The sequence below is a fragment of the Serinus canaria genome, chromosome 4, assembly GCF_022539315.1.
Source record: "Serinus canaria isolate serCan28SL12 chromosome 4, serCan2020, whole genome shotgun sequence".
NCBI lineage: Eukaryota > Metazoa > Chordata > Aves > Passeriformes > Fringillidae > Serinus > Serinus canaria.
Genome location: NC_066317.1, coordinates 13,204,386 through 13,218,336, shown reverse-complemented (window position 1 = coordinate 13,218,336; position 13,951 = coordinate 13,204,386). Strand labels below are relative to the sequence as shown.

The 13,951-nt window shown below is 43.2% G+C and overlaps 1 protein-coding gene across 8 annotated transcripts in view; it reads left to right on the top strand.

Annotated features, from left to right (window-relative positions):
* Positions 1-1,295: 1,295 nt before the first annotated feature.
* Positions 1,296-13,951, top strand: part of DCLK2 (doublecortin like kinase 2) — an 80,202-nt gene continuing 67,546 nt past the window's right edge. For all 8 annotated transcript variants that reach the window (XR_007777468.1, XR_007777466.1, XR_007777467.1 and 5 more), the window contains exon 1: positions 1,296-1,846. Coding sequence is in view for 5 of the 8 variants with exons in the window: in XM_050973783.1 (XP_050829740.1) it covers positions 1,432-1,846 (415 nt within the window). In the remaining 3 variants the exon portion in view is untranslated. The remainder of the gene's footprint in view (positions 1,847-13,951) is intronic.

Sequence of the window (13,951 nt, the reverse complement as noted above, 5' to 3'; positions counted from 1 at the left end):
ATGAAATGTGGGCTGCAGCATATTTAGGAGGTTTAGGCTGTGTGAATGGGTTTATTTGACTCCTTAGGGAGAGGTGGTGACAAATGCAAAAGGAAAATCACAGAATCACAAAATAGTTTGGGTTGGAATGGACCTCAAAGGTGATCTAGTTCCAAGCCCTCTGCCATGGGAAAGGACGCCTTTCACGGCACCAGCTTGCTCAAACCCCCGTTCTACTAAGCCTGGAACACTTTCAGGGATGGGGCAGCCACAGCTTCTCCGGGCAACCTGTGCCCGTGCCTCACCATCGTCATAGGGAACAATTTCGTCCCAATATCCTATCTATCTATCTATCTATCTATCTATCTATCTATCTATCTATCTATCTATCTATCTATCTATCTATCTATCTATCTATCTATCTATCTATCTATCTATCTATCTATCTATCTATCTATCTATCTATCACCTACTCTCACTTATAATCCAATAGCCCATGTCCTATCGCTACATGTCCTTTAAAGCAGTTCCGCCAACAAATGACAGGGATGCGCAGTTTTCTGTCCCGCGAGATGTATTTTGGGCTGACGGCCGTACAGAAGGAGCATTTTTAGCGTTTTAACGCAATGACTGAGCCACGTAAAGCGGGAGAGGGCTGGCGGGCAGCGCAGCGGGTGCGCCTGACGGGCGGATGGCACTTGGACGACCACCAGAAGGGCAGCACTACTCAAACGGAAAACTGTGCCTCCAAATTCTCCTTTCCTAGAAGTACCCCTTTCCCCTCCCGCTCCCCGCGAGCCGCCGCTCCCACCCTTCCCACGGCCGCTCCCGCCTCCGCGCCGGACGCGATCCGAGCTGGCGCCGCCCCCGCGCCCGCCCGGCCCGGCAGGAGCCCCGCCCGCTCCCGCTCCGGCTCCGCTGCGCTCCACGGCCGGGCCGCCTGCGCCGCTCCCGCCGGATCCGCTGCGGCTGCTTCCCCCGCCGGGAGCCGGAGGCTGCGCCGCTCCCCGCGCCGAGTGGCGGTGCTGCTGCCTCCGCTGCCGGAATTGGCGCTCCTGCCCCGCCGCCGCTGCCCGGCGGAGCCAGCAAGGAAGGGGCTGAGCAGGAGACCCGCGCATTGTGCGAGCCCGCATGGGCACGGCGCGGGGGCGCGGCCGCGGGGCTCCTGCGAGCCTCTCGCTCGGTCCCCGGCATCGCCCGTAGCCGGGGGGCGCCGCGCTCGGCCGTGAGGGATGCTTTTGTGCGCGGCCGCGGGCGCAGCAGCGGGTAGCGGAGGCTCCGGCGGGGCCGGCGCTGCGGTGGCGGGGCAGGTCGGGCGCCGCGCTCAGCCGCAGCTCTCCCGGCGAGAGCGGCCGGGCGCGATGCTCTTTTAGGCGGCCCGAGCCCTTGCGAGCGCGGCGGGCAGGCGTAGCAGCCCGTAGCGGAGCTGGGAGGGCGGACAGGCGGCTCCCCATGGCGAGCAGCCGGAGCATCGAGCTGGAGCACTTCGAGGAGCGGGACAAGCGGCAGCAGCGCTCCGGGCCGCGGCGCGGAGGCTCCGGGTCCGGCGGCGGCGCGGGGCCGCGGGGCAATGGGCTGGTGCCCAGCCCGGCGCACAGCGCGCACTGCAGCCTCTACCGCACCCGCACCCTGCAGGCGCTCAGCTCCGAGAAGAAGGCTCGCAAAGCCCGCTTCTACCGCAACGGGGACAGGTACTTCAAGGGCTTGGTGTACGCCATCTCCCCCGACCGCTTCCGCTCCTTCGACGCCCTCCTGGTGGAGCTCACCCGGTCCCTGTCGGACAACGTGAACCTGCCCCAGGGGGTCCGCACCATCTACACCATCGATGGCAGCAAGAAGCTTACCAGCCTGGACGAGCTGGTGGAAGGTGAGGAGGGTGTCAAAGTCTTGTTGGAGCTGGCCGTGGGACCTGGTGGTGGGTTGTGGCCACTCCCTGGGGTGAGCTTCCCAGTCCCTACCCGGATCAAGGCGGAGAGGTCGACTTGTGAAAACTTTCGGCCGCAGAACCCGTGAGGGCAAGTAGCCGGGGTTGCCCGCTATTGTGAGGGGCAGTAGAGCCTCGTTTTCCCCGTGTGAACCATCCACTTCCCCCATCACCTTGAGCGCTGCCATCTGCATGTGCTGGGCTTGACTCCAACGGTAGTTCAGCAGCAGGTGCTCTTTTTATCTGCAAGAACTGTGAAGTTCTTGGTTACCTTCCATTTGTAATAGAGGGAAATGCTGTAATTTGGTTCTCTAAGTGTCATTGTTGACTCACAGTGGCTTCAGCCTTCAGAGAAGAAGCCCCAGTGCTGTGAAAAGAGGGTATCTATATCCTACCATTTATTAAAACTAACAGGTGTAATGCCCTAGTTTCAAACGTGATCAGAGTCCATATTAACAGAGGGAATTATCTGCCTTGCCTGACTTTCAAAAGCATGTTATGGAATCAGATGTGTTTCAGAGTTGTTCCTAAGTAGCTTTTCATAATGGGACTTAGCTGCTGAGGTTATGTAGACCTTGCAAATCTGAACAGAGCAGTGCTTGACTGTCTCAAAATGTGACCAGAAATGTTGTTTTGTGAATGACATGTATGCCCCTTGTTTTGGGGAGTGATAATTAGCGGAATGAGGAGCAGAATTCCCCAGTGTTTTCACCTGATGTCTTGAAATACAGTTTGAGCTCAGCATTGCCTGCTTCCCAAATGCACAGGTGCACACTGAGAGGTTTGTAATGAATTTGCATTTGATGGTTGTTCTCAATACATCAGCTACCACCACAGTCTTCCACCCTGTGACTCTGTGTGCCAGGTGTAGCTGGTTTGCATTAATGAAGAACTGGGATTTTTTTGTAGGCCTTCCAATGCCTCCTGTTCCCTAGGCTTTCAGCTGCCTATCCTTTGGTTTCCAAAGCTATCCTTGGAGCTTTGGTTTGGAAGCTTTCCTTTTCAAAGCAGTGCTGAATCACACCTGGAGAACTGGATGAGAAAGGGAACCTGAAGACCTTTATCTAATCCACCAGTAAGGACATTGGGAGTTAGGGACCAGCTGCTTCGCAACATGGAAGAGAAGGGGGGCCTGCAGAATTTGCTGTGCCAAATGGGTCTCCCTCAAAAAAGGAAGGGCACTTCCTGATAGTACCATAGTGCTGAGTACTTACATGATCTACTATAAGGCTGTTTTACACTGACAGCTGAAGTAGGATGAAGTGGTTGTAGAGTGAAATGCTGACCCTGTGGTGATAAAAGAAATGAAGTAAGTAAAAAAAACTTTCATGATTTGGTGGTTAATTTAGAGACACCTTAAAAAATATGATATGCTGAAGTGGTCACAGAAGGGAAAGGAGATGAAACTAGCAATAACATGGGGTGACTTTTGAAATGTTGCAGCAGGAATAATATTAGACTTCAATGACTTAAAACAAAGACAAAATTACTTGCTGGACAGCCGTATATACTCTTACAACTATAAATTAATAACTGAAAGCCAAACTTACTCTTTGTCTCTTCAAGTACTCATTGAAACCCGTAACCTTTGTTGTGGCTCTTTACTGGAAGAATAAAGCAAAATAAATGTCACAGTCAAAATGCCACTTCCATGCTTTCTCAATGAAATAAAAGGGGGAAAAAAAGAATCCCAACTGCTTAGTCATCTATCCAATACAACTGTCGGGAATATTAAGAAAATCCTATAGCACCATAATTGGATTAGTATGTTCTCCAGTTAGCATGCTAAAAATTTCACCAGTGTAAGACTAATCACACAGAGAAAGAAAAATATATAGAGGAAGGAAAGAACAGCAAACAAGTAGTGAATCTATCATTCCTTGAAATTATTGGAGTTTTTTTGCCAGCTGTTTTGTTCTTGAGGTGCTGGAAGAGATTTGATTTGGGTTCATTTTCTTTATTTCTTCTGGTTACAGCATAGCAAGCTTGAATTTCTGCTCTCGAGTAAATGCTCCAGCATGGTTGTTGGCCTAAAGCTTGAACTGCAGAAGCACCAGAAGTAGTTTTGAATTGTATGTTGCTGTATTTCAATATTTTCAGAAAGAAAAATACAACTAAAGTGTTGTAGTGTGTGCCAGCCACAGGCTGAGCACCAGACGGGCCATGGCTGCGTGATGCAATACCAAGCTTGCTGGTCTCTTGGCACCTTCCCAGTGCTCCTGAACTGGGACATGAAGTCACAGCAGTTCAGGTTCAGTAGTAGCAGATCTCTGCAGTGAGCAGAAGGTGAGTGCTCAGAAAACCTTGTCAAGCCAGCAAGATCTGCATTAAACCTCCCTCAGCTCCAGCCTATGTGTGTGTAGCTCTTGGACAGTGGCATGTCCCAGTACAGAGCAAGCTTTTTAAGGCTTATTTGCTATTTAACTATCTGGGATATGAAAGCTGGCAACATCAAATTATGTATCATAACGAGCTGAGTCACTGATAAATGTTTTTTTGGCGTTTGGCTGTATTTGGCAATCTATTTTACTGCTTGTCATTTTAAGAGAAAAAGAGCTGGAGCATGGACATACTCAGGATATGAAATATTGCTGTTATGGGTTGAGCCAGTTAAAAATTGCACCAGCTCATGTTTATTAGTCAAAAATAGAAGCTCCATTTTATGAAGCATATTGCTTTTCTTAACTGGATATGGCAATCAAAAAAGCATGTTCTGCTGGACCAGCCTAAGGCAAATATAATTTATACTCTCAGCCCCTGTAGATTAGGAAACATTATGAGTTTGACAGTTTTCACTGTTTTCTTAGAATGGGAGGAATTTCATTGTCTGCTTCAGATCTGTTTGAGCAGGCAGATCCAAAGAGGAGGTGGGGGCTGGGACTATTATGACTTTCTTATGGTTTTCTTTCATCCAGCTTTACTCTCAAACATAGCACGACTTTTTACTTTAGAGTACTACATTCCATGTGTAATTTTATACTTTCCCTTCAATATTAAATATTAAAAAGTAGATATTTTTTTATTTTCTACCAGAGTTAGCTATTTAAGTGTTTGTCTATTTCCTTCAGTTTCCCTTGAAAATATAGGCTTCCTAAAGCATGACACCATGGCAATAGAACTGTGCAGCTCTTTAGTCCTGGGCTATGCATTTTATGTGGATGTTGGTCATGCTCTGTCTCTTTGTTTTCATTGCCTTGTTAATGAAGGATGTGGAGAATCCCGACTGTACAGGTCTGCTGCAAAGCTGGGAGTTTTTGTTGCATTTTGGGAGAGGAAAGCAAGTGTAGACTTTATTCCTGGAAAGAGTAGTTCTGTTTGTTTTGCATCTAATGGGAATCCTTCTTGTTCCCTAGAAAAATGGCTGAGAGTCTTTGTTCGTTTAACAACAATGCTTAATTAATACAGTCCTTTATAAAATGCCAGGAGTTTTTGCTGCATGGTTGTGCACACAATCAACAGGCATCTGTAGGGAAGTCTTTGGGCAGGAGGTGGGAAGGTTTGAGGCAGGGCAGGCCTTATGCATGGCCAGGACACATAGCACAGGGCAATATCTGATTTACGCTGCCTCACTAACACAGAGTAAGAGAATGTGTTGCATAAAGTGCCTGTGACTTTGGTTGATGTGTACTGTTGTATTAGGTCAAGAATATATTTTCTCTTGTCAGGGCAAGCAGGTGGCAGCACCAAGTAGGCAGTTTGGATTTTTGCTCGTTCCAAAAGGTATGATTACCCTCCTGTGCTAGAGCCAAAAGCTGTAGCACCTTAAAAAACGAGGCAAATGTAATAAGTTGAACAAAGAAGGGCAAAAAAGGAGGATGAAAGAAGGATTAAAAACCACTGAAAGCATATTCTTCCAAATATACGTTCAAATCACTGTAGTGACACAGTTCTGGAGCAATGGGGTGTGTATGTGAAATGTAGAAGTAATTCTTAGTTAACTTCCCATCCAAGTAAAATAAGATAGATGGTGATGGAACTATCTCCTAGTTTCAGGGATGGGGAAATTCTAGTTTACCTGAAAAGGGTTATTTAGTTCCTGTGCAGAAGGCACATGGTGTCAGGTGTGTTTGATGCCAGGTGGCATTGGCTGTCTTCTGAGAGCTTTTACTCTATCTGAGCAGGGGGTTGAACTTCCCCAAGGTCTCTTCCAATCTCAGCTGTTCTGTGATTCTGTGAAAGCCTGTAGGAGGCTGTAATTTACACATCTTAATGTCTAAATCTAATCTAAAGAGAACTAATAGCAGTTAGTCATCTGCTAAAATCCTGGTTGTCGTCCCAGGTTTTAAAAAGTGCATGGGAAATTCTGAGTGCTATAGATGAGGAAAGATCATGACTTATACAGGGTTATTAAAAGTGATATGAAAGTGAATTGTATGAAACTGATGCAGAGGGAAGTTGCTCAAAGTAAGGAAGGAAAGAGAAATTGAAATAACCCAATCCTTCATAAAAGGGGTTATTTTATTTTTAGATCAGTCATATATGCTGTAAATACACTGTTCCGGAAATCTGCTTGGCTTTGTGTTACAGAACACGGAAAGAGTACTCTGCTGTGTTTCCTAAAGTTAGAAAGAAGGTCAGTAGCCTTAATAACTACCTTGCTGTACTAAATAAGGAGCTTTTGGTAGCTTTGAAGCTAAAGAGTTGCACCCAAAGAAGCCGAGGAACATAAGGTGAATAGGCGAAATCTCTGTAGATACCTGCCCTGTCCTATGGGATTCACAGGGGAACACATGCCTAAAAAATATGGAAACTGTTTTCCTACCCTAGGGATGTTTTTACCTGTCAGCTGTATCATTCTCTGTTATGCAGAGTGCCGTTTAAATAAAACTTGATCCTTTATGTGACTTTCAGGAGGCAGTGCTTATTAGCCTTGCAGGAAACAAGCCAGAAAATCTTATTCAGATACTTTTGTTTCAGATATCCCTACTGAGGATTTTTGAGTGTTGAACACTTAATTAATTCCTTTTGTTGCTCGCAACGTGTGACTTATCCACAGTTGGGTTCTAATCTAATGCTAGGGAAGAGTAAATATCTGTAAATATTTCTTTAGTAGTTTCTATTTGTTAAGGACAAAAAGTCTGAATATTTCTAGGCTATTTGTTAAATGCTTAGCAGTGAGGTTTGGCTCACAAAACTTGTGCTGTGAAGAACCCCAAATGGTGAGGCAGTTGTGTTCCCTCAAAACTGCACATTTCACACTTGTGATGCAAAAGGGCAGGATGCATCCTGCTTTTTAGTACCTAATATTGCATGGCTGAATTTAGACTAGTTCATGTAGAGGTATAAAATAATTGGGGTTGAAAGAGACTTTTGAGCTCATCCAGTCCAACCATCCACCCAGCACTGCCACTGTAATCCCTAAACCATATCACCAGATCCAAAAGCCTCTTAAGCACTTGCAGGATGGTGACTGTCTCACCTGCAGGATGTGACTGCCCCACCTGCCTGAGGAACCTATTCCAATGCCTGATCACTCTAATAGTGAAGATTTTTTTCTAATATCTCATCTGAATTTCGCCTGTCTCAGCTTAAGGCCAGTTCCTCTATTCCTCTTACTGTGAGCATGGCAGAAGAGACTGAGCCCACCTCCATCCAACTTTCTTTCAGAGAGCTGGAGACAGCCATGAGGCCTGAGCCTACTCTTCTCCTGATTAAACAAACCAGCTCCCTCAGCCATTCCCCATAAGACATGTTTTACAGACCCTTCATGAGCCTTGTTTCTCTTCTCTGGACACGCTGCAGCTCCTCAATATCCTTTTTAAAGTGAGAGGCCCAGAACTGGACACAGCACTCAAGGTGTGGCCTCACCAGTGCCCAGTACAGGGGAACAACCACTTCTCTGTCCTGCTGGCTGATCCAGGCCAGGGTGCCATCAGTCCTCTGGGCCACATGGGCACACTGGCTGAGGTTCAGCTGCTGTCAGCCAGCACCCCATGTGTCCCTTTCTGTCCCAAGCCATTCCTCACCCAGCCTGTATCATTGCATGGCTCAGGTGCAGAGCCCGACACTTCACCTTCTTGAGCCTCCTGCAGCTGTGTTCTCAGCCCACCAATGGAGTCTGTCCAGGTCTCCAGCAGAGCCTTCCATCTCCTGAGCACATCAACTTAGTGTCTTCTGCACAATTACTGAGGATGCACTTGATCCCTGTGTACAGATCATCCACAAAGGTGTTAAACAGGACCACCCCAAGATGGAGCCCTGGGGAGCACCACTACTGACCAACTGCCAAATGGATTTATCTCCATTCACCACAGTACTCTGGGCCCAGCCATCCAGCCAGATTTTCACCCATTGAAGAGTCCACCCACCCAAGCTGCAAGCACTCAGTTTTTCTAAGAGGATGCTCTGGCAGATGGTGTCAAACCCTTTACTGAAGTCTAGATAGACCCTGGATAGACACATCCACAGCCTTTCCCTCATCTATTAAGTCTACATGCTATTCTCCTTAATCCATGCATTTTTATCTTGAAAGGTGAGCTAGGCACATTCCTGAGGATTGGTGTTGAAGAGATAGATGGCAAATAAAAAACTTTGTGGATGAGTTTCTAAGAAAGAAAAACCATTATTTAGGCAGCTGATGGCCTTTGGCTATTTGTCAGTCAGACTGACCAGTGTTGTCTCGTTTTCTCTTTTTCCATTTTCTGTGTATATCATCTGCATTTTCCTCTTCTGAGGGAATGGCAAGTGTTGTGTTTAGAATGTTGGCTGTCTGAAGCTGGAATCCTTTTACATTGTTCTTAAACCACTTACACAGCAGTTTGTTTCATGGATAGCACATCTGGTTATTAATTCAGTGCAGCTAAATTATTGAGAGGCAGGTAATGTTTCCTTGTCAATAGGCAATGTTCCATATCTTCTAGTTGATTTTCTACTGTTAATAAGATTTGGAAAATCAGTAGACTTAGACCATTTGCTGATTATATTGTGACCCAAAATATCAGATGTTTCTCTTTTTAACTAGCATATGCCCAAATTGAGGAGGTTTTGATGGTAGCAGGATTTCTTCGTGGAAGAGCTGGCACTTTCAGCTTGCTCTGGGTACTGTCCTGAATCATGGGATGGATTGTACATACACTCTGTTGAAATTATGCTGTGAACTTATAAGGAGGTTTCAGACTTCTGCCAAAACTGCTCTGCAGCCTGGTTGAGCTTTCTGCTGTGTAATAGTTTGGCTGGGCTCAAGTCCCAGATGTCACCTATGTCTGGAAGTGCTGCATTTTTTCCTGCATCTAAAGAAAAAAAAGAAAGCATTGCTAAATAGATCTTCCTGCTTCATTACTCTATATTGTGCTACTTTACCTGCAAACCTCAGTGTAATATTAGAGACTAAACCCATGCTCTGGTCTGAAACCTGGGGAGCTGATTCATGCTATTGACAATGTTGTGAGCTGGAGACATGGTCTTTATTTTCCATAATGTATTTGCTATGACTCTGTGCTAGTTGAAGCTAGTATGCATTAGCTTTATAGTCTTTCAAGAATAAAAATGGAAAGTGGGCCTTCAAACCATAAAATTGACCATATTGAAGTCAGCAGTGTAAATATTTGAATTATTTTTTATGCCTGGTTTTGGAGATTTGTCAACTTTTTGAGTAGGTAGATGTAAAAATGCAAAAAGAAAAAAGCTGCAGCTTGATCAAAATGCTGCTAAAGTCTCATAAAATATTTCCTTTTTATTTGGCATGATATGGATTTAGGTTATTCACATGGAAAATTTCATTCAAGGCAGTCAGTGAAACAATCAAAATTATTTATGTTTGTGATTTTAACTACAAAGGTATTACAGCGGTTTTCTGAGGTCCCAGGATGAGGGAAGAGACGACAACGTTGACTCCATGTATCAGAAGGCTTTGATTTATTATTATATGATATATAAGATATAGAAACTATACTAAAAGAATAAAGAGAAGGATTTCACTACCAGGCTAAGCTAAGAATAGAATAGGAATGTGTAAACCGAAGTCTTCTCAGCCCGAGACGGGCCGAACAGGTGAATTGGGATAGGCTCTTAATTGGAAACAGTCTGACGGGGCCAATCACAGATTTTCCCGTGGCATTCCACAGCAGCAGATAAGAATTGTTTACCGTTGTTTCTGAGGCTTCTCAGCTCTAAGGAAAGGAAAAATCCTAAGTAAAGGATTTTTCATAAAATGTGTTGGCAACACAAAGGTATCTGTTAGTTTCAACAACATTTGAAAACAATTTGATTGGTTCAACCCTTCTAGACTCCCTCAAAAATCAAGTATTGTATGTTATATTTTGCATATATTAGTTTTCTGAAAGATTGCGGAGATTATCAGAAGGGTGTACTTACACATGAATTAATCCCAAACAGATTTAAAATCAGGTCATACATGAAAGCTGTGAGCAAATATGGTATATATATGGTGTATATATATTTTTTCAGGTTCTTACCTACAAAAATTAATGTAAAAAAGAGATAGTACTTCTATAAATGACATATTTCTTCCAAAGTGAGATACATAAGGGCATTTTCTACTTTGGAGGATGACTACAATAATTTACACAATACTTTATTAATGCTTAACACAGTATTTTATTAATACTTTATTAATGCTTGCTTGTCAAAGGATAGTATTTTCTCAGGCGTACTTTTTAAATACACCATTCTGTAGGAAAGTTTCCTGGAGTTAGCTTTATAGATGTGATTTAAGTTACCCCTGCCATTTTTTTCCTTACACATTTTAATCTGGTAAGTATTGAATTGTATAACCCTGTCAAACAAATAAATGTTTAACTCATTCCTAGAAAACCGTCCTTTATCCAGAGAGAAGCAATTGGCTTCCTAATGATACTGCTTACTGCTTCTTGGATTTTTTGTATTTTGCAAGTTTTTGAATAAAACTTAGAAACTGTGGGTGAAGTCCTGGCTGTGGTAAAATAGAGATTTAAGTAATAATTTCAAAACTTTATCATTTAAATAATGAAACATGAAAATCACTCAGTGAATGTGTTTTTTCACTTGCAGCCCTTGCTCTAGTCTTGCCATATGTGCTTGCCTTGCAGGTGTAGTAGCAAAATCTGTTTTCCATGCAAAAATTTTGTTACTTAACTTTATTTATATGTCTGGTATATGAAAGCAGGCGTGGACTTTTTAAAGCACTTACTAAACAATCTGTAATATACTATATTCTCAAGTAATTAGACTCCTGTATCTGCCAACTATAGGAAATTTTCAATTCATTTTGGCAGATTTAATTTTTTTTTTTTTTTAATGTGAAATAGTTTGGGCTTCAACTTCAGGATTGGCTAAATGCAGCTGAAACAAATAATTTGAAATTCTTTCTTTTAAGTTATTACATTGTTTTAACTTGAAAGCACTTCCTGACTTTTGTTATTATGGCCTCTGCTTAAAGGAAAAGAAGTTACAAGGAGAAATCTGCATCACTCTGAGATAGTGAAGCAATTGTTTTATTCATGCATCAAGCAAGGGAAGCAGTAGAAGACAAAAAGTTTTACACTGCTGTTTTAAAGAAATATAGACACTTTTGGATTAATATTGACTGAAAATGTTGTAGAAGTACAATTTCTGGTGCCCTATAGGGTGCTGCAGTACAGCTGCAATATAGACAATAGATCACATTCCATGATAGTACAAAGAAGATGCTCTGTTTATGATTATGAGTCTGTAAAAGACAAAGCCATCATGCCTGTTGAAACTTTGCTATGATAAATCCTTGAGCAAAGGGACCTTTTGTCCTCTACCTTTACTTTATATAAAGCAATTTATTCACTACAAATTTGAGACTGTTTCTGAGTAGATTTAATTTTTATTTATTTTTTTAAACTTTGTTAATTTAAATTTTGGCCCTGAAATTTAACTTTGAAATATCTTGATTTTTGTGCATTTGTTGGTTTGGTTTTTTTTTTTTTAATGGTCTAGGAAGTATATTGATTTTGACTTGGAAAGGATAATTTTGAACATTCTCAATGATGGGGAATTTTGAGGTACTTTGTAGAATTTATTTAAAGCTCTTTTGCACACAGCTGGACAGACTGTCCCAAGAGCTTGTGTTGGTTTTGGCTGGCATAGAGTTAATTTTCTTCATGGTAGCTGATGTGGGCTATGTTTTGTATTTGTTTTTGAAACAGTGTTGATAACAGGAGCATGTTTTTATTCCTGCTGAGCAGGGCTCACACAGAGCCAAGGCCTTTTTGGCTTCTCACAACATCCCACCAGTGAGTGGGCTGGGGGAAAATGAAACTGGGAGGTGACACAGCTGGGACAGCTGACCCCAGCTGGCCCAAGTGATATTCCATGACATCATCCTCAGCTTATAAATCTGGGGGAAGAAGGAAGAAGAGGAGGAAAGTTCAGAGTTAAATCATGTGGCTTCCCAAGCCACCTCCCATGATGGAGCCTGGCTTTCCTGGAGGAGGCTGAACACCTGCCTGTCCTTGAGAAGTGCTGAATTAATTCCTTGTTTATTTTTGCTTGCCCCTTTGGCTTTTGCTTTCCCTAATAAAGTGTCTCTATCTCAATCCAAGACTTTTATTTTACCCTTCTGATTTTGCCTCTTCTGTCCCACTGAGTGTGACTACTGCCAGCTTCTTGAGGTGCCTCTCCTTCGGCAGCACCGAGTTTGGAGACAGACTTACTGGCAATTGTCCAGACAACAAGCATAGTCCTTTGAATCTAGTGTTAGAGAATGTGTGGGGGAAACCTTTGCTTTTTATTGTAGCTGAGCTGCTGCCACAAAACTTGAATATCTCAGGCTGTTTTGCAATAACAAAATGACTACAGATTTTAGATGACTAAAACAGCTCTCAGAAGAGAGCTGTGAAAATCTTTAAAATCATAGGATCTCTTAGTTTGACAGGGACTTTTTGAAGTCATCTCATCCAATATCTTGCTCAGGTTTGATAAAACCAAATTGCTTGGAGATTTCTTAAAATTCAGTGTGTAGTTCTGGGGCTGCATAAGCTTCTAGACACTACAGTCCTTACAAAGCTGTGTGGAGTTGGGGTTCTTTTCCTCCTACCTGTAAGTTGGTGCTAGTGTGCAGCACACAGCTCTTTGTCAAGGAGTTTGTGTGCTGAAAACACCTCCTTTCTCATAGCTAACTTTTTTGGGGAAAGAGGAGGAGTCTAGTTTTGTGTGCATTTGTTTGTTTTTCGCACCACTTGATCTGTGAATATGAGGAGGAGCAATGGGGATGAGTGAAGAGGAGTACAGGCAAGGCAGTGACACCCCCAGGACTTCACCCCAGTTTCCTGTACCTGAGTGGAATACAGTCCCCAGTGATGTTTGTGGAGGCAGAACTGGCTGCCAGAATTTCCCAAACAAGATCATTGTTAACTTGGCCTAATTATAATTTGTGTTCTTTCAGATACAGCAAGTAGACTTTCAAGAAGGTCTAAATACAAGATAAATTACAAAGCAGTGTAATTAGTATTGGAAAAGAAACAAGAAAGTCTTTCAGCTCACAGTAATTCTTCAGGGCTTTGAAAGTGGTTTAGTATCTTGCTTTTAGAACGAGCTCTGCAACTTCTAAGATAAATCAGCTCTCCAAACTGGAGTTCAGAATGCAGAAGTGTTGTTTAAAAGTTTTCTAGTATGTATCTAAATGTAGGCATACATTTTGTAACTCTTACAGTTCTGTCTCCTAGATGCATGTTTACTCTTTGCTCCTTATGCTGCGCATGTTAGAAGTGAGTTTGGTTTCTTCCACCAGTGACTCTGACTGTGGAGCTTTAATTTTACAACAGGTTAAGCTTTTTAAGATATAGGTAGCTCTTCTGTCTGGAGCAATGGTGTATTCTGTCAGTTTTGAATGCTTAACCATTTGTCCTTCTGGCAATACTCTGCCTGTTCAAGAATGTCTTGGGATGTCATTTGTGACACCCCAAGGATGTGGGTTACACAAATAACCCAGATTTAAAGATGTCCCTGTCATGGATTACATCTTGCATATTGCTGTCAGGTGTCAAAAGTGTTGTCACAAGCTGCAAGTAGTCCTCCTCTTTGGTTTTCCTTAAAAGCAAAACAAAGAAAGGAACAAAAAAAACCCAAACAAAAGAAACAAAC